The sequence below is a fragment of the Zootoca vivipara genome, chromosome 10, assembly GCF_963506605.1.
Source record: "Zootoca vivipara chromosome 10, rZooViv1.1, whole genome shotgun sequence".
In the NCBI taxonomy this organism is placed as follows: Eukaryota; Metazoa; Chordata; class Lepidosauria; order Squamata; family Lacertidae; genus Zootoca; species Zootoca vivipara.
The window spans coordinates 6,535,771-6,557,162 of NC_083285.1; the positions used below are offsets into that span (position 1 = coordinate 6,535,771).

Consider the following 21,392-nt stretch of genomic DNA (forward strand, 5'->3'; position numbering starts at 1 on the left):
CACTCACAGAGATTTCATTTAGCTATTATGTTTAATAGCCACGAACAACCCAAAACAAGTGTATTGTGTTACCTATGCTGTAGTCTGGAAAAAACAACTGCAATGGTTCAAGGCATCCTGTAGCTGGACGAAGCAGCTCCCACACAATTTCACTTAGAAGGACCACAGTCACATTTCTCTCCGTCTGGAGGACAAGGGTTGGGGAGGGGGGAGAGGGAAAAGGTGACCTTGTAGCGGCATTTTTAGTCACAGAAAAACTTGTTAAGTTTCTTTCTAATTGAAACAAACTCATCTGATTCAGCATTTTATTGCAAATTATTTGCATAATCATAAGACCGTAAGCAGCCTAATCAAGCAGCTAATACATCTACATTTTAAAAACACCCAGTTCTTCTATTGCTGTGCACTATGGCATTTAAACTACATAGGGCTGCACATCTTAATTGTCAAGAAGGAGGCTCGTGTTTGCTTGAAAAAGCTTGACTCTTAAATTATTAAAATCTTAGTAAGGTAAACGGACAGTCCATCTGTTGGTCAGCTGCTTTCAAAACATGCAAATGAGCTCAATTGAGACATAGCATTTTCAGTCTCCAATCATTGCTCCCTCCTTTCTTGTGCAAGTTCCCTGCAGCAGCATGTCCCTAGGACTGTAGCTTGAAAATGAGGGACACCGCATCTGAACTGAGACTTACTTATCATAGAATCACAGAGTGGAAGTAACCCTGAGGACCATCTAGTCCAGTGGTGGCCAAACCTGGCCCTCCAGCTGTTTTGGGACTACAATTCCCATCGTTCCTGACCACTGGTCCCATTAGCTAGGGATGGTGGGAGTTGTAGTCCCAAAACAGCTGGAGGGCCAAGTTTGGCCACCACTGATCTAGTCCAACCCCCTGGAATGCAGGGATATGCAGCTGTCCCTTATGGAGATCAAACCTGCAATCTCGGTGTTATCAGCACCACACTCTAACTAAGCCATCTTCAGGCTGCAATCTTATATCCATTTCAATGTGAGTAAGCCCCACTGAACTCTACTTCTGAGCAGACGTATATAGGATTCCAGCCTCAGTTTCTTTGAATATATTACCCTACAGTTTTTAACAATACAGATTCGAAGGCATCAGCTTACACTAAGGGCAACTCCACTGACAACCAGAAGACCAAGAATCTAGGCTTCTATAATTGAATCAAATCCATATGTCTTCAGGAACTATAAATGCAGATTTATAAATGTTTTCACCTATGGAATCAGAGGTGCCAATTGCCCTTCAGGCCTGAATTATTTGGAGGGAGAGAAAATTTGTCTCTTCCCTCTCAAGATACTCAGGGAGTTTACAGACATATAATAAAGTGAGGGAGGCAAAGGCTTTTTAATACCTTTTAACTTGCCTACCAAGATTTTAAGGCACTTGTCCTAATCTAGCAGCTGAGTATCACATGAAAACAAAGGCATTTCCCATTATTAAGAGAACAGTTTACGCTTTCAAATCTCACCTTCCATAGCACACAATATGATCTTGCTACATATATCAGTTTCTGAATCAATATCAAGTAGCTTTTCAAGCCTCTTTTGCATATCACTAGTGTTCATCATCACACAAAAAATGATAGCTGTGTAGCCACCCTTCCCAAGAGCAGCACCAGGAAATTTCCGACAAGTTGATCTCTAATTATTCTCCTGGTAGGAGAGTCAAGGAGTCTTGTTTGTTTTTCACAATACTCCTTGGCTCCTACCTACCGACAAGATATAAGAATCATGCACTATGCTTCTCTAATCCACTTGAATTACTGCAAAAGCCAGCATCAATCCAAAGCAAAACACATTTCTTCCCTGCAGTCGAAGTCTCACATTTGTTACAGTCACATTTGTTACAGTTCATCAGATTATTGCAAAAGAAACACATGAAAGTGCCAAAGCAAGCAACACGCGCATTCTCCATTCCAGTGTGCTACCAAGATTAATGCACATCTACAAAAAAAATGATCAGCACTGTTTATCAGGTTCCTGCATAAACGGGAAAGTGGCAGGAAGAGCAACCCTGAACCAGCATTTCAAATGCTCCAGGAGCATATAGTTAACCTCCCTGTCCCAGAAAACAGAAGCAAGGTAAGCTGTACCAAGCAATAAGAAACATCTACTTTACACAACATAATTCCAAGGTGGAAAGGGGACAATGATCATTCCCTTGTCTCCAACACTGGACCACTGTACACACCACCTTAGACAATAGTTATTGGTTTACCGTGAATGTACAGAAGGCTCCAGTATTGCTCCTCCCACAGCACAAGTGGGAGCAAGCTGTTTTATAGAATGCAGCTGTGGAATGAAGAAACCCATTCCAAAAGAAAAGGCTAGTTTCTTCAAGCTGTGGTGGGTAAGGATGCCTCTGGGTGAGGAAGAAAGCAGTGTCCTGTAACTGGAACAGGGGTGGCACTTCTTTCTTTCTTTCTTTCTTAATGCCCCAGAGAGTTGCACTGGATAGTGGATTCACTGCAGAAATTGGTTCATTGAACCAACATAGTACATACTGGAAATTTGTTTTATAAGTACTGCTAAAATGCAGTAGCTCAATAAGGATCACTTGGTCAATTTACTTACCAGTTCTTGTAGTCTCAGGAAACCTGGCAAGAGGTTTGTTTCTAGTTCCCTCAGCTGCTCTGCTTTATCCAAAACCTTTAAAACCAAAGAGAAATTTTATTACACAAAAGCAACTCATAAGCAATTTAAAATGTTTGAATTACTTAAGTCCACTGATTTCCAGTGAGTCTACTCTGAGTAGGATTAATGTTGGTTATCACTTTATATATGAACATGGGATCCTAATCCAAAGAGGAAAACACAATGGTGGATGAATAGACAGCAGGAGAGTGGGATTGAATGTGGTGGGGTGGAATTAAGAGTGACAGAGAAGGTCAGCTGAAAAGGATAGTTGGGGAGGGGAGTAGGACAGAGTTAGAGGAGCTGAAAGCTAAACAGACTAAGAATAATCAGGGAGAGTTAAGCTGTTAAAACTAGCAAATTATCAATAGTACTAGATATTATTTTCCACAAATAAATGTATTTACTGAGTTCTACACTAGGAGAAGGGGCACTAGGAGAAGGGGACTAGGAGAAGGGGACGACAGAGGACGAGATGGTTGGACAGTGTTCTCGAAGCTACGAACTTGAGTTTGACCAAACTGCGGGAGGCAGTGCAAGACAGGAGTGTCTGGCGTGCTATGGTCCATGGGGTCACGAAGAGTCGGACACGACTAAATGACTAAACAACAACAACACTGAGTTCTACAATTAAGGAGGGTGACCTGAGGAAGACTACATTAGGAGATTTCACTCCACACAGTGCCTTTTAATCACAGAGGCAAAGTTATAAAAGGCTCTCTATACATTAATAGGTAGTGGCAGCAAATCATTTTGAAGACTACTAAGGGATGTTTGTACTCGGTGGGCACCTAAACAAATTATGCATTCATTTATTTTTCTGTAACAAAATGTATATACCAAATGATTACAATAAAAACTCGAGGTGGGCCTTAAAGATATTGACAAACACTTTATATAGAACTTTACGTACGCCATCTAAGTAATCCTTTTAACAACACTGTCAAAGAATAGCATGCAAAACGTCCCAGGTTCAATCCCTGGCATCTCCAGGTAGGACTGGAAATGTCCTTTGGTTGAAACCTTGGAGAGCAGCTTTGTCTCTAGTCTAGACAATAGAGAGCAGCTTCCTATATCCCTGCTCCTTCTATGACCGCCATACTGAGATTGGGGGCAGTGTGTGTGTGTGTGTGTGTGTGTGTGTGTGTGTGTGTTATGGCTTAGCTAAGGCCACCTGGTGGATTCAACAGGGGAAAGGTCACATTTGAACCAGGGATCCTGTGATTCTTAACCGTTATGCTACACCAGCTCTTATGTGTTAAAGATAATTAGACTGATGAATTGCAATTCCAAACAAGAGAGAAGAAACACGAAGGACACATTGTTCTCAACGCAGGCATAAACACAAAGTTTTATTGGCACCATCCTTCACCGGGGAAAATGAATCATTTTGAGCCTCATGATTAATCATGATTGTTCAGTACCTGTTCTTGGATTAAGAGAAGCATTTAGAAGCCACTGAAGAGACCATCCATTTATCTTAATTTTCGCTAAATTAATTGAGGCTGAAATATCTTACGTTATTTACGAATGAAACGAAATAGCATAGATTAGTTTTGCCAGCTTGTGCTACCAGAACGCAGGTTCTTCCATCAATCTCCATTTAAACCGCCCCATAATAAATCCAAAGACCCAGGTTAATTCACATAAATTGATTTCTCCCCCACTCTTGTCTATTTTCATGCACAGCGGAATGAAATGCTCTAATTTAACACTTAACTGTTCTGATTTACCAACATCTTACCCAATAAAATTGATCATTTTGCAACATTTAATGTCCTGCCCTAGTATTATCAAGTAATTTCAAATATTATGATAAGTAACATTATTAATTCCCAAAAATTGGTTCTAAAACCAGCTAAGTCAAGGGTTGCCCTGCTGTAACATACTCATCTGACAGCAGTAATCTTTCAGAATCTCACACCACATTTTTAGCACTTAACTATGCTCATTTTTCCTGAAGAAAATGGAGGAGGTCCTTTGATGTACTTTGTTTAAATGCATAAAGATACTGTACATTTAAGTAAGCATTTCCTTCGACTTCTCACTTGGCACTAATTCTTATCGCTAGAAGGGTGGGAGTCTTAAATGTAGGAAGATCTCTTCCACCAATAGCAACTGTCTGAATACTGGACAAAATGACTTGGGTCCTTCTCTGCTGGGCAATGATTGGGTGTGAAGAACCCATACAATTGGCCCCACCCACCTGGTGCTTATTTTCAGCAGCAGCAGGGGATTTTTGCACCAGGAAGCAGTAAAGGGGAACTCTCCCTTGAAAATAAGGAATTACTGTACTTTCTACCATCTACTCACCTTGTCACTACTACCAGCATTATTTTTGATAACATACATCCTGTCCAAGAGACTTAGTCAGAAAGCACAATGTCAAATTCACTACCTCTGAATTCAAAGAAATTAAGTGAGCCAAAGATGTTGGGCACACTCACTAACTTTTTTTGGCTTATTATTTAAACAGCAGACTTCCCTGGCATATCACAAACAGCCATAGAAACATGCCTCAGTTTCAACAGTAATTTACCATGTGTAATACGGTGCTTCTGGCTTGAGAAACCATTGTTGAAAAATTCCCTTGAAGGTGCATGGTTCTTTTGAAAATGGCCAGAACTAACTACAGACTAGTTCATATTTATAGGTGCCATCTTGTAAGTGTCCCCCACATGAGTGGTGTGGAGTGGACATCAGACAGTCAATCCTGATTGTGAAAATTACCACCTAACGTGCAGAGTGTGAACGTGGCCACGGCAATCTATGCAATCCTGCAATTGGGTGACTCATTGGAGCCATGTGTGCAGCTTCCAGAAGGTGGCACCAGCTTTACATGCGAGCTCTTCCCAGTCACAATAGGATTGCTCTTAACGTGAGCCAGTCTTCAACTTAATGCACACAGCCTTTTTCATCTTAGCCTTCAGCCAAAAGCCAGGGCAAACACCTGTCTCATTTTTATTTTTTTTGAAAAGCACAAAGCACTCGGGTTTGGGACTTTGGTGAGCCTGTAATGGTAAGAAGCAGGGCAGCCACGAGGAATGCCTCCCTTATGTGCATTAGACAACCATCTCCCTTACAACCAGTTTAGAGCTACAAAACTTGGGTTTAAATATCAAAGCAGGACTGCAGGATCATGCACATATCCTCTTCCCTGATGATAAGCACATTCTCACAGTATAGGAGCAAAGCCAGGTCTACTTTAACCTCCTTTGAAGACATTCACACAAACCAATGAAGAGGATCAGAAGGAATCTGGGAGTGGGAGAATATAAAATCCCACAGCCCATTCCCCAAACCAGAGATCAACCATAGGCCTGAACAGAGCCTTAGGAACAAAGGGCCTTATACCAGGTTCAGGCCAATTTTCTCCCTAGCCTAATACTGTCTGCTCTGGCCAGAAGTGACTCTCCAGGATCTCAAGCAGAGATCTTTAATATCAGTTGTGGTCCTTTTAACCAGAGGGCAGGGCAGCTGTTTATCAGCTCCATCTGGTACGCAGGCTGAGACCCTACCTGCCCGCGGACTGTCTCACCAGAGTAGTGCATGCTCTGGTTATCTCCCGCTTGGACTACTGTAATGCGCTCTACGTGGGGCTACCTTTGAAGGTGACCCGGAAACTGCAATTAATCCAGAATGCGGCAGCTAGATTGGTGACTGGGAGTGGCCGCCGAGACCACATAACACTGGTTCTGAAAGACCTACATTGGCTCCCAGTACGTTTCCGTGCACAATTCAAAGTGTTGGTGCTGACCTTTAAAGCCCTAAACGGCCTCGGTCCAGTATACCTGAAGGAGCGTCTCCTCCCCCATCGTTCTGCCCGGACACCGAGGGCCTTCTGGCAGTTCCCTCACTACGAGAAGCCAAGTTACAGGGAACCAGGCAGAGGGCCTTCTCGGTAGTGGCGCCCACCCTGTGGAATGCCCTCCCACCAGAGGTCAAAGAGAATAACAATTACCAGACCTTTAGAAGGCATCTTAAGGCAGCCCTGTTTAGGGAAGCTTTTAATGTTTGATTGATTTCTGTATTTTAATATTTTGTTGGAAGCCGCCCAGAGTGGCTGGGGGAACCCGGCCAGATGGGCGGGGTATAAATAATAAATTATTATTATTATTATTATTATTATTATTATTATTATTAGATTATTATTAGAGATACCCAGGATTGAATCTAGGAAATTCCCTATGCAAAATATGTATTCTTTCACTAAGCTACGAAGCCCAATATTATTTTCCCTGGAGATCAGTGTGACAGAAATCAGTGGGGCTTATACCCACATAAGCATGCATACGTTTGCAGCCATAAAGGCACAAAACATGACGGTAAAGCCATGGTATGATTCCTAAAGTCAGGAGTTAATCAACCATTATAATAGCCAATGTTTAATAGGTATCTGAATGTGTTTCAAGATGTAATCACACATCTTTATTAGACTCCAGGATGAACAGTGTACTAGTAGCTTGCTGAAGAGAACACCAAAGGAGGGAATGTGGGGTAGGGTGGCGGTGAAGTTACAAGTTGCTCAAAATTAACATAAACTTTTCAGTGTGATATTACTTTCTCAGCTTTCCTCAGAGATTCAGAATGAGATCTTTCTCTTGAAAAGAATTCATCTATTCCCACTGTGTATCCATTAACGAGTGTTTCTGCATTAACTATTTTTCATACAAAGTAGTACAATAATCTTTCACCCACATTTCCTTTCTCCTCCATCTACTCTTCACAGACTATGTAGAATTATGTTGCCCAATTAATTTTTCATTGCTCTAGTTATACGTACACACTACATTATTTATTCAAGTGCGCTTAAAGCTTTCACAACAAAAACTCCAGAATCTTGCCCCTAGACTATAAGATTCATAAAATTAACAGCCTGTTATTCAAAGGAGCTAATTCCCCTCCCCAAACCACAAACTTTATGCTAGCCTACCCAAACCTTCCCATTTACATTAGCTGCCCCACTTAATAGCTTTATAGTACAAACCCTTCAGTAACAGTTAGTTGGTTGTCTGTGTTGATAATGTTTGTTCCCCTTCCCACACTTGGCTAAAATAAACATTGATATGTCCCAGTATCCTCATTCACCTTTACATAGTCAATTATTAAATCAGGGAGTTTAAAAACATGCCACGGAGAGCCCTATGATTTACTTGGAAGTAAATATGAGATTGCTCAATCAGAAGATCACAATGGTGGACAAACGTTTCTAAAAGGCACCATCACTTACCTTCCATTCTAATATACAGCTGCAGTAAAGTTTTGGATGTGTTCTAGGCTGTATTCTTAGTTCGCATTAGGCAAAGTAGTTGAACTTGTCTGCTCTATCTAAAGAACAACGTATCTTCCTAAATTCTAAAATTACTGAAGATTATCTCAAGCTAGCTATAAAAAACCCTGAAAACCAATAAAACATCAGGCCTAGATGGGTTTTCTTCAAATTTCTACGAGAAGTTTAAAGAAATTACAGGATGAAGAGGTAGCCCACCTGCCCCTGCCAAGGAGACAGGGGCCTGCTTCAGTCGCCTTAGCAACTGCCTTCTTCCTCCCCACCTCCGTTAAGAAATTGTAAAACACCATCATATTGCTGGCGGTGTATTATAATGTTGGAAAGCAGGTATCACCCAGCCCTAAACCCAAGTGGCTTTCAAACTTACCACATACAAAGTTTGTTTCTGCAGATCAGGTGTCATAGTTGCCTGCTTGAATAAACGTATGAAATCGTTGAACGTATCACAGAATGGAAGAACAGGAGATTCTTCCTTTGAGGAAAGGCTTTGCAACTGTCTCAAAATTTCTTCTAGAAGCAGTCTTGAAGTGAAACATTCAACACAGTTCACAAACACATGAGGCAGCTAAGGAGAAAGAAAAATGTATTAATGCTATTGCAAGAATTTGCAGAGAATACCACCAGCAGTTTTTTGTTTTGCTTTTTTTTTAAAAAAACCAAGAGATCATTATTTATTCACATTTATTGACATAATTACTTCTCAATGAGGACTGCTTGTTGACAAACATGCAAGTATTTCAGTACTAAATATTGACTGATTGGACTTCACATATGAAGTCGAAATAATTATTACATTTGCTGCCATTTCAATGGATTCTACACACAGTGGGAAGTTCATGAAAGTGAATCCAAGAAGCCACTATTATACAGTGTCAATGTCAACCACAAATTCACTACCACTCCCTCTAGCTGTAAACAAGGTTTGAGAAAGTTAAAGGAGAGCATGGCACAAAAGCAGCAACAGCATTATCTGACAGACCCCAAAATGAGGGCCATATAACATCACAGGGCAAGTTGTAAGAGACTAAAAATATGTTAAAACCCACAATATGATCCATCCAAAACATTACAAGTACTTAATATTAATTGTTAAGATATGGTTTAAGCACAGCATGAAGCTGAAACCAGTAAGTTTTTCCTTAGTTCACTCTTGTTCTGAAGAGTTAGCCCTTGACTTATCATTCATGTTGCCTCAATCCCACATGGATCATCAACAGGGCCAGCACAAGACAAATTGATGCCTGAGGCACAGTAGCATTTGACACTCCCCTCCCAAGGCCACCCAAAGTCAATCAAGTTATTTTGGCACCTAAGGCAGAAAAGCTCACAAGGGCCTCTCCTACTTCCTGCCAGTAAAAATACAATAATAATAAATTTAATCACTAACCATCTGCTGCCCTTTCATGACAGACAAAATAAATTACCTAAAGTGGCCACCTTCAGGTATGCCTAATGATAGGGCTGGACATGTACTGTCACTATAGCTAGTATCAGACACTGCCAGAGGCAGGGCAAATGTAGAAATACAACAGCACTAAGTTACAGGTCATTTGTAGGGGCAAACAGAGCTTTGCTTCCTTGTTTTCTTTGCTGCATAAGCCAAGGCCCTATGTACCAAGTTATCTGGGCACAGTCAATAATGGTTTTCTTGAGGAAACAGGAAAGATGAACAAACTGATGGTTTCAGAGGATTTTTAAAAACAAAACTTGAAAGCATTTCCCAATATACAGTATGAATCCATTATTCTTCTTACCTCTAAGGTTTTCAGAAGAGTCTGCATAACATAAGTCTTCCCACTGGATGTGTGTCCGTAGATAAAAAGGGATGAGAAGCTCAAATGCTGACGCTGGACAAAAATTATATATATATATATATACATTCAGTGTTTGTTTTATTTCTTTTCTTTTCTTTTAAAGCACACTGGACTTTCTTCAATCAAAAGATGTACAGAACTTTGACTCATCAAATTTTTGGCTAGATGAAAAGTTGAAGAATGAAGGGTTCGCTAAAAATGCAGCAACTAAGATCCACCAGGACAGTTTATCCCTTTGATTTTATAATCCATCAAATACAAGGAAGTTCGGTTCAAAAGAATGACTGGCCTGAAGCCCAGCACTGAAACTCCCAAGACATTACAAGTCAAGAGATTGGCCTGTTTGGTAACAGTACCCAAGGCTCCACGACAGAAAGCCTTTAATATGGAGCATACTGATAGCTTTTCAAAAATATCATTGTGACAGTTTGTAATTGCAAGCTGCTTTGAAAGCCAATTGCAGCTAAAAGCAAGAAACACATACAATAAACTTGTTGAATCATAGGCCATGTTCACACATTAACAGTAAGTCAAGAACCTTGGCTGAATTAGCCATACTTTAGAATCATAGAATCATAGAGTTGGAAGAGGCCACTTTGCTCAAGCTACGTAATGGTGTACACAGCCCAATCACTCACTTCACACAAGCAGGTAAATGTACTAGTTAGAAGACAATTTCTGAACCCAAGTGCTGGGAGGGCAACTGCTTGGGTGCTGGGAAGGGCACCAGGGCTATGAGGGGATTGATAAAGCAGAGAGTCTGTGTGCAGATGTTTTGTGTGCTTGTGCTTACTGAATGGGATGGGTGGTTTTTTTCAATATATGCAGTGCAATAGGCTGAGTGAAACAGTTTTGGGGTGATCTTCCCATTAACATGGTTTCTCAGAAATGGCTTTGTGATCTGGCGTTCCTAGGCAAGTTACTTATATTTTAGCCTCACTAGTGACCAGCTATGCCCACCACAGTGGCCGTTTTATGAATGGGCCTGCCCCCCACCATGGCAGCCAATACAATTTTGCAGAACTCCAAATGTGCTCACAGGCTCTGCAAAATTGGAGACACCAGAACTAAATAGAGAATGATTTTTCAGTATGTGGTTAAATACTTTCAAAGAGAAAGCAAGTCAATGATTTGCAATTCTGAGGTCCTGGCACTTAGCTGCATAATCTCTCTCTCTCTCCCCCCCCCCCTTTCTAAGCAAGAAACTTTCTTCCTTTTTTCAATTTACTGAAAGAGTTGCATATCCAAACCACTGGTTATTACGTTAAGATCTTTACTTCTTAACCATTTTTAACCATTTTCTGGAAATTGTTCTGAGTTGCTTTTCCAGTCAACAACCTATTGCACTGAGCCATCTGAGGCTGAGAAAGTCTTAGATCACGGGTGTCAAACACAAGGCCCGGGGGCCAAATCCGGCCCGCCAGACCTCGTCATGTGGCCCGCCAAGCGCCCCAGCCAGCGGGACCCAGCAGCAGGACCTTGCTGCTGAAGTGCCGCGCCAACAAAGCGTCGACAAACAGCTGGGGCCTGGGGGGGGGGTAGAAAGGCGGCCGGAGCAGCGCTGCGTGGAGCACCCCGAGCCACAGCAGGAGAAGGAGGCAGCTTTCCGGGTCAGCGCCCAGCAGCGCCGCACGGAGAGTCCCAAGCTTCTGCGACGCAGCAGTGCTCTGTAGCACTTTGAATCCTCCTCCTCCTGCCACGGCTCGGCGCCTGGAAACGGCTGCTGCTGCTGAAGCACAGATAAAGCACACAACAGCGCCGTGTGGAGGAGGAAGAGGAGGAGGATTCAAAGTGCTAGAGAGCACTGCTGCGTCCCAGAGGCTCGGGACTCTCCGTACGGCGCTGCCGGGCACCGACCCGGCAAGCCGCCGCCTTCTTCTCCTCCTGCCTCACCTCCTCCTCCTCCTGCCGCGGCTCAGCCTCATGAACATGAGCTCAGCAGCGGCTCAGCCTCACGAACGTGCAACTCTGAGGCTTTACGCACGTCTCCTAAAATGGACACCCGCTGCCTCACGCTGCACGGGAAATGCTTTTTGCCCCTGGGTCCCTTCGCGCTCTTTTCTGGCGCTGAATCAAGGCGGCGACCCCCCCCCTTCCCTTTCTTTTTTCCTCTCTCTCGTTCTGATTCTTTCTTTCCCTCTCCTTCCTTCCTTCTTTATCTCTGTCTTCTCTCCCTCTTTCTTTTTCTTTCCTTCTTTATTCCCTTCCTTATTTCCTACTCTTCTTTTTCTCCCCTCTTTCCTTCCTCTCTCCCTCCTGCTCCCTCTTTTCTTTCTTTCTTTCTTTCTTTCTTTCTTCCTTCCTTCCTTCCTTCCTTCCTTCCTTCCTTCCTTTCTTCCTTCCTTCCTTCCTTCCTTCCTTCCTTCCTTCCTTTCTTCCTTCTGTCCTTCCCATCTTTCTTCCTCTCCCTCATTCTTATTCTTTCTTTCCCTCTCCTTCCTTCCTTCTTTATCTCTGTCTTCTCTCCCTCTTTCTTTTTCTTTCCTTCTTTATTCCCTTCCTTATTTCCTACTCTTCTTTCTCTCCCCTCTTTCCTTCCTCCCTTCCTCCCTCCCCTCCCTCTCCCTCTCCTCAGAAACATAGGATGCTGCTTTATACTTCTGGCCCTTAAACCCTGGAACCAGGAGAACAGCTCCAGTGAGTCAACCTCAGCCAGTCCCTTTGGTGAAGGGTGGTGGCTCACTGGCAGAACATCTGTCCTGCATGCAGAAGGACCCCAGCATCTCCAGGTACCAGTAGCTCTGCAAAGCTCCTGCATGAAACCCTAGTGAGCCTCCACCACCCAGTGCAGTTACCAAAAATCATTTTTCAATAAATTGTACAATAATTGTACATTTGAATATCTACTTGCCATTATTCTGACTATGTTAGTTATTACTTACATTATTACAAAAACAGTAATAATTGAATGCAGTGACAATAATTTATAATAATAAAGAGTGGACACATAGTCCTACAGATACAACCGGCCCTTTGAGGGTGACCAAACTGCTGATGCGGCCCCCGATGAATTTGAGTTTGACACCCCTGTCTTAGATGTTCTGCATAGGTGGACTGCAAATACAGCAAAATGATAATTGTACAGGTTCATACATGCTGACAAGCGATTCATGATGGTAGCAAGAGGAAGAAGGGTGATTCCTAATGAATCAATCCTAAACCCACATTGGAATTCATAGTTTTATTGTTCATCCAATATTCAATCAACAAACACTTTATGTATGGTAGGGCAGCTGGTCTGAACACACTTATCACTTAAATAAAAAAAACTTATTTAGTGATGTATATGCACATCTGTACTAAATTCTTTCAATCCTTCCTTCAAAATGACCTTAACAGATTAGACAACTGGGCCAAAGCAAACAAGATGAATTTTAACAGGGTGAAATGTAAAGTACTACACTTGGGCAAAAAAAAAATGAAAGGCACAAATACAGGATGGGTGACACCTGGCTTGAGAGCAGTACATGTGAAAAGGATCTAGGAATCTTGGTAGATCACAAACTTGACATGAGTCAACAGTGTGATGCAGGAGCTAAAAAAGCCAATGCAATTCTGGCCTGCATCAATAGGAGTATAGCATCTAGATCAAAGGAAGTAATAGTACCACTGTATTCCGCTCTGGTCAGATCTCACCTGGAATACTGTGTCCAGTTCTGGGCACCACAGTTCAAGAAGGATACTGACAAGCTGGAACGTGTCCAGAGGAGGGAAAGCAAAATGGTCAAAGGCCTGGAAACAATGCCTTATGAGGAACGGCTTAGGGAGCTGGGTATGTTTAGCCTGGAGAAGAGAAGGTTAAGGGGTGATATGATAGCCATGTTCAAATATATAAAAGGATGTCATATAGAAGAGGGTGAAAGGTTGTTTTCTGCTGCTCCAGAGAAGCAGACACGGAGCAATGGATTCAAGCTACAAGAAAGAAGATTCCACCTAATCATTAGGAAGAACTTCCTGACAGTAAGAGCTGTTCGACAGTGGAATTTGCTACCAAGGAGTGTGGTGGAGTCTCCTTCTTTGGAGGTCTTTAAGCAGAGGCTTGACAGCCATATGTCAAGAATGCTTTGATGGTGTTTCCTGCTTGGCAGGGGGTTGGACTGAATGGCCCTCGTGGTCTCTTCCAACTCTATGATTCTATGATTCTTCCATGTTAAAAATATGACTGGAAAATTCCAGGGTATCATATGTATAGATGTATGTCCATTCATTGCTGTGCACACCCAAGGAGGAGACAGGATGATGAGTGGCTACTGTCCCACCTCACATACATATCTGCTAAATCTGATATTGTGTACACTGGCCCCACAATGAGTAGTTTTCTAAACAATGAAATTTCAAGTTCAATCAAATTATAGATCACTTCACACAGAAGGGGTCCTGAAACGATTTACAAAACCCTACAGAACAAAATCCATTAAAATGAAGCAAAAATACAGCTGTTCACCCACAACAAAAACCACCCACCCAACCAGGTGACCTCCTGCCACCTTAATCAAAGGTTCTGTTTCAGTATATCAGCAGTTATTCATTCATTCTCTGCGACACCATTTAAAGCAAATAATTGTATATTGGCAATTTTCAACACATCAAAAGTTATTTTAATTGTTGAGCGCAATATAAACACTCAACAAGGAAAAAGCAACACCACACACACAATCATTACTACTGCTTGGGAGTGAAGCAAAAGAAAAACAGAAATAAATTATTTTGAAGATACAATGCTACCTATAGACATGCTCCTGTAACACCTGTTCAGACACAAGTATATTTTATAAAGTGATAATTTTAAAGATAAACTGGTAAAAGAAAGAGTATAAACCGATAAAAATGTTTCTGGAATGAACACCATTTGAATAACTATTACATCCACGTCTTTCAGTTAACTAAGTTCAAGCTAAATGCCTGGGTAAACCAACAAGTGTTGCAATGTTTCCTGAAAGCAGGGTTGAAAAATTCATTCTTCAGGGATTACTAGGAGAATCCCTGGAAATTACTGAGAATCAAAATCATCTCCATGGCTGAAAAAAGTAACCTTACATTTAAAAACAATCTGCACGTATAGCACTCATGCTGAATACAGTAGTACGGCAAGCTTCAGAAGACTGTCAGGCAAAATTAAATGCCGCAGCAGACTGCCGACATCAGTTTCCATACCGTGAAGCAAATGACACATTATTCTCCTTAACGGCTTGTAGGGATATTATATTTAATTACAGATAAAGGTAACAACGTCAACTATGCCACAGCCCATATTAATCAATGCAGGAGTTGCTGGTTATATGAGACTGGAGAGGGGAATAGCAGAGTATTACCCTCAGAGTTTCTGCTTGAAGCGATGTCCTTCCCATTATTAACATAAGCCAAGGAATGTTTGTGTTTAAAAAAGACCTTTTGCATAAAGAATGAGCTGTGAGCCAAGAATTCTCCACTTCATATCTCACCTATCATGAATCCATACATAGGCCACTATCTATTTGGCAGTGTTCCCCATTTGAAATACGGGAATAATGTTGCCCTACTTAGCATAGCTTTATAAAATAAAAAAATTCCTTCAGTAGCACCTTAAAGACCAACTAAGTCTTAGTTGGTCTTTAAGGTGCTACTGAAGGAATTTTTTTATTTTACTTCGATCCAGACCAACACGGCTACCTACCTGTAGCTTTATAAAGATATTAACATTCTGCAAGTAAGTTAGAAAACACTACATGAAGATAGCTCTTTGTATATCAATTTGCCTGCTAAGGAAAGCATGCATTTCATGGAAGTCCCAAACACTATAAAAAAAACCAGGAACATGTTCTAACACCACCATGTGGAGTAGTGGTCAGGCACACTGGGCCTTACCTTTTCTAATCTGAGAAGGCATCCTAGAATGAACACATCATAGTACCCTATAGCTACAGCACAGGAAAAAGGTCAGTACAGTGGAACCTCGTTTTTTGAAAGTCTCCATTGACAAACGTTTTGATTTCTGAATGTCGTAAACCTGGAAGTAAATGCTTCAGTTTTCGAACACTTTTCAGGTGTTGAGCATGCCACGTTTTGAACAGATTATGTTCGAAAACCAAGGTCCCACTGCCTTTCAGGAAATCTTGGTGCACGGATACCTTTTTTTCAAATTAAGGAATTCCTGGTAACCATCGAGATACCCCAACAGCTGGGGATACAGAGATACTGTATGTGGAAAAGTACTTAAGGGACAGCGCTACATAAATGGTATGCATTATTCCCTAATCTACCTATTCAGATAAATGTCAAAAGAAGGCCTATGTTTGTACATTAGAATTTAATAGAATCACTACTGAGTTTTATATGGCAATCTTTAAAAAAAGCCTGACTAGTCTACATGTTCTTGTAAGCTCCTATTGGTAGCCAGGGGAAGAAAAACAACAATACAAAATTGATACATTAAAAACAACCATGACTGCATTTCTTTGAACTTAAGAGATACATGCATGGGTTAATCCCTTGTGTTATGAAAAAACACATGTGTTAACTCATGTATGCATCTGAGTTCAAAGAACGCCTATAGGACATGCTAAGGTAATAGTAAAGACTTGCTAGAGGTCACAGAGACTTCAGTTAAAGTAGATTTTGAACCCAGGCCTTCCTGGGCCAACTGTGGTATATCCACTTCAGCTTTACTACCTGTCAGGAGCACACACAAAAAGTAAGAAGTATGCTGCCTGAAGAGCAGACTTTGAATACAAAAATAAGGCTAAGAATCTTAAAGGGCAATTAGGAAAAGGAAATTAGAAAGTGCTACCTCTCCGAAGATTGATAACAAGGTGGAGACTTGAGATTCCCGAAAAAGCACCAAGCTTTCCAAGCAAAGTAGTGTCGCTTCTGGATATTCTGGATGTTTGAAAACAGGCATTTTAAGTTCTGTTTCTGTGTCTTGCAGCTTCCAGGATTGCGAGGTGGGCAGGTCTGTTAAGTGAAACACGAAGTGACAAACTGATTCTCACATTATAGCATACTGTTTTAGCAGCAGCAGCAACAGCAAAAATAATAACTGAAGTAAATACTAGATTCAGGTAGGTAGCTGTGTTGGTCTAACGCAGTTGAAAAAAATTAAAAAATTGTCCAGTAGCACCTTAAGAGACCAACTAAGTTTGTTCTGGGTATAAGATTTCGTGTGCATGCACCTGGAGTATCTGAAGAAGTATTTACACACAGGGCGGAAGCGGCTGCGCGGTCCTAGCACCCACGGGGTCTTGGAGATGTGCGTGGCTTGCGAAGGTGCAACAGCAGAGATGTGCGCAGTTTGCAAAAGGCATCGACTTCCAAGGCCCAGGCAGGAGCGGGAAATATATACTGCGGGGGTGTTGTTGTTTTTTGCACACGGGGCGCACACGCATTAACCTGGGGCTGGATCCAGCAAGGAGTTCTACTGCTCAGAAATAAAACGGGGTTTGCGCAAGGGCCTCGCTGGATCGGGCCCAGGATGGGCCAGATCTTCAGCCTTGTAGATAACGTCTCCTTCACTGGAGGCTTTTAAGCGGCGGATTAAAATACTGGAGATTCTTTAGCAATTTTTCCTACATTGCAGGGGGTTGGGCTAGATGACCCTTGGGGATCCCCGCAACAGGACAATTCTATACTTTCTTGGGAGTAGGACTGCTAAACTCAGCCCTGCTTTCTAATTCTCCATGCACCCCTCACCTTCCCCCCCTTTCCAACACCCCCTCCATATTTTAGTTATTTGTATCTTTTTCCAACTCTCTAACATTAGAAATCTGCCCAGGGTCCCCTGCTAAATCACACCAGAGCCTAGCACACCCAGCTAAAATCCGGGGTAAAATCTAGTCTACTGCCTAGACTACTGCAGTGTGCTGCCCACCTTGGGCTGCCCTTGAAGACTGTTCCAGAATCTGCTGCCCTCTCAAAAACTGTTTCAACCCATGAGGGTTCGGTGGGTACCCACTGCGCCCAGTTGGCATCTGGGCCCATCCAAGCGCTGGTTTTGTCTCTTTAAACGCTGCTGGAGGGACGGCACCCCGGAGTTGTCCAGAAGGCCTGCTCCATCCCACAAGCTCTTCCTCCGCCCAAGTCATTTTGCTTGTCCATCGCAAGCCAAGAGAGAAAACATCAGTGCTCGTGCCCTACTCGCAGGGCTTTGGGTCGGCAACTCTGGGAAAACGGGGGGGGGGGATATTTGCACCACGGCGCCCTATATGCTTAAGACAGCCCTAGAAGCAGCTAACACTTGCAAGTCACCCCTAACTCGCACTAAATATCAACCACAGCGGTAATAAGCAGCACACCTGCCCGCCACGTTATTTTTTTTGGAGGGGGGGGGAATGGTTTTGTCGCCAACTTCACCCCCGCCAAGCTGCATTTTGTTTCAGGAATCGCAAGAAAGCGAGTCTGAAGTAAGGACTCCCAAGTAGTAAGCCCTGTTGTTATGCTTCTGTGGAGTAATACCCAGGCAGGTCCCTTGGAGCCGGACCCAGGAGCCCAAATATTAACCGGCCTCGATTACCTGAGCTCTCCCCTCAACTTCACCCTTCGACGCACAAACCGCAACCGCCAAAAAAACACCTTTCGCCCTCCCGCGCTCCCGCTCCGACTACGCGCGGACCCGCTGAGCATGCGCGGCGAAGCGACACGCGCCTCCTACCATCGCTAAGGCGCAGGCGCAACGCGCGTTTGTTTGCGTTATTATTATTTTTTTATAAATGAACATGCGCAGTAGCAGCAGCTGAAGTCCTTAGAGGGCACTTTCCGGTGCCCTTACTTTGGGCAGGTGGTCTTCCTCCCCGCGGGCTGCAGGGGGAGCGCGAGAGAGGAAGGGCAACCAAAACGAAAGCGACGACTGAAAGCAAAGCGGGAGGGAGCGCGCAATGTCTTTGGGTATAAAAGCAATTGGAGAAGGGATGGGCAGCAAAATCAGCCGGGTGCTCGCACCCCACCGTGTCCAGACCCCGCTGCGGGGAAGCCCTCCGCTATGGAGGGGACTCGCCAGACCCACAACAGTGTGGCTAACCTATATTTAAGACCGGCCCTTTGAGACACTTGGCATAAATTGCCATTTTACTCTTCACGGTGTATTTGCACAACGGGACGTCTTCATCTGCCCCAGATGCAACAAAACATGCCCTTCTCGTATTGTTCTCTACAGCCACAGCAAGCGCTGTAACTCTTCAACGGTTTGACTTCACCCCCAAACTGGTGCACCCCACCATCTCCGGAGACAGATGGATGCCAACCGACATTGCTGCCCATTCAATCCCAGGTGGGTCTAGATGCCCTTATTTATTAGCTCTGCTCTGCTGCTGGAAATGAGACACAGCTCGAAGCTTTTCCTGTGCGCACTCAGTTCTGAACAGCTTAACTCCCAAGTAATAAGTGGGTTTATGAATACAGCTTAACCCTGGAACTGTAAGGAAGCAACATCAAACTCAGCAACTGAGTTTGTATACTCCAGTTTATAGATATTCTCCCCAGGGACATCTGCATCTGTTTTATTTGCAACACTTGTCTGCCAAGCAGCATGAACAGGAATAATCTAGTGGGTCGTCTTGAGAAGTATTCCCTAAGCATCATCATAAGCATCATAAGGTTGCTTTTCAAAGCATCACTCGGCTATTTTCATATCAAATATAAGCAGCTCCCCCCCCAAAAAATCTTTGTACAGAGCTATTAAAAAACTCTGTAAACCAATATTTTCAGTTCTGCCTTATTGAGGCTTAAAGCCATTTCCTTCACCCACAGGAATTCCACAGATCTCTGTTCCACACAGGAAGATGCCTTCTTTAAAGTCAGCCCATTGGTCTGCTTAGTTCAGTACAGTACTGTGGACGTTCAATGGCAGCAGCTTTCCATGGTTTCAGAAAGCTGTCTTTCCCAGCCCTAAACAGAGAACACCAGAGATCGCTCCTGTGACCTTTTGCAAGGAAAGCATGCCCTCTGCTGCCAAGCCGCAATCTTTTCCCCTAGCTTCATACTGTCCAGTAAACATGTATATACAGGATATAGGCCTAACTGTTTTGAAGCCTATAAGCAGTCTGCTGTTGGGAAAAGGATGCAGTAAAGACACCTCTAAACACAAGTATAGATGGAGAATGATAAAGAACACCGGCTCCATTCCAGCTCTAATCATGCTAAAAGCTGTTCTTTGGGACGGGTAGCACAAGAATGTGGCTAGAAGAGCATATTTGTAATGTGGATGCGTGGTGCTGTGGGTTGGGGAGAGATCCCTGCTGAGCTCTCCATATGTTCTGAAATCTGGAAAAGGAACTACAGCAGGAGTCTGAACTTGCCTCATTTCTAACCTGCTAATTTGCACTCCCCACACAACTTGCAGTCAGAGCAACAAGAGCTGGTTCTCAATACACTTTTGCTACGCTTGAAAGGAGAAGGCAAAATGTTTTTAGGCATCATTGAATTCTTCATGCTCTAATCTATGCATGGGTTGCCTGTCTCAAATAATATATATATTCTATGTTCATGTGATAAAGCAAGTAAGATATTCAGTTAACTCCTATTTCATATACAGTAATGCAGTGTTTCTCAACCTTTTTTGGGCCAAGGCACACTTGTTCCATGAAAAAAATCACGAGGCACACCACCATTAAAAAAGTTAAAAAAATTAACTCTGTGCTGCCCTATATTGACTATATAATTATGACTGTAAGAAACACTTGCCAATTGCTGTGTTGGTTGCAATCTCCTGTAATAAGGCTTCACAAGCCGCTGATTTCTCTGCCAGCACAATCCTTTGCTCTGTTGAGAGCTGCGCTCGCCCCGCATCGTGACCCGGCCGGCTTCCTTTCCGGCAGGTCAGTGTTGTGTATTGGCGGCCGCCAGGCACGTGACAGTGCAAATCGCCCTTCTCGTCGCCGCACGTCGTGGCACACCAGCCAGCGGAACAGCGGTTGAGAAACGCTGCAGTAATGGACAGGAATACAGGCCACTTACGGTAGAATTCAGCAATGGTATTTCCTGCTCTCCATGATGGAATCCAACACGCAAGATGGAAAACAATTGCTGTCAGCAGAGCATTCTGGAACAAATTTCTCCCTGGCTCCACCCTTTGGAGATAACTGAAAGCATCACATTGCTTCTTCCTTGCCTTTTTCCATAGATGATACCGTTCTATGGCTGGAAAGAGTGAACTACACTACACACTAATATACTTGCCTCAGTGATATCCCAAACCAGGGCTGAAGTGATAGGGGAACCTGCTGAAAATTGTTCTAGTATATTCCGCTGACAGGATTTGTTTTTTTTCTTTTGCCAGAATTGACTGATTGTACTTTCCATTCAAGTGAATCCCAAAGCAGCTTGTGGAAAATAAACAGCAACAGCAACATAATAAAACATCCTAGTTACAGCCCAAGTTATATAATTAACATAACTTTGATAAAACAATTACAAATAATTAAAACATATAAAGCAACACTAACAAAAAGCTAACAAGTAAATTAAACATTTGCTTTCTCTCTTACACACACACACACACACACACACACACACACACACGTGCTCAACAATAGTTTGCTAAAGTAGTCAGCCAGCAAAGAAGAGGACCCTGATCCAACAGAAGTACCTACAAACAGAATTGTACTATATTTAGCACCCGGCTTCCAACACACCATTTACATAGAGTCTCCTGCTGCACCACAGT

At 42.9% G+C, this 21,392-nt stretch overlaps 1 protein-coding gene across 2 annotated transcripts in view; it reads right to left on the reverse strand.

Moving 5' to 3' along the window:
* Nucleotides 1–18,359, reverse strand: part of ORC5 (origin recognition complex subunit 5) — a 65,769-nt gene extending 47,410 nt beyond the window's left edge. The window contains exons 1-6 of one of the 2 annotated variants that reach the window (XM_035127015.2): nucleotides 18,246–18,359; nucleotides 16,527–16,690; nucleotides 9,701–9,793; nucleotides 8,314–8,511; nucleotides 2,597–2,671; nucleotides 73–184 (exon numbers count right to left, since the gene is read on the reverse strand). In XM_035127015.2, the coding sequence (XP_034982906.1) occupies nucleotides 73–184; nucleotides 2,597–2,671; nucleotides 8,314–8,511; nucleotides 9,701–9,793; nucleotides 16,527–16,637 (589 nt within the window). In that variant the 5' untranslated portion in view covers nucleotides 16,638–16,690; nucleotides 18,246–18,359. The remainder of the gene's footprint in view (nucleotides 1–72; nucleotides 185–2,596; nucleotides 2,672–8,313; nucleotides 8,512–9,700; nucleotides 9,794–16,526; nucleotides 16,691–18,245) is intronic. The other variant, XM_035127016.2, reaches the window with a different exon arrangement.
* Between the last annotated feature and the right edge of the window lie 3,033 nt (nucleotides 18,360–21,392).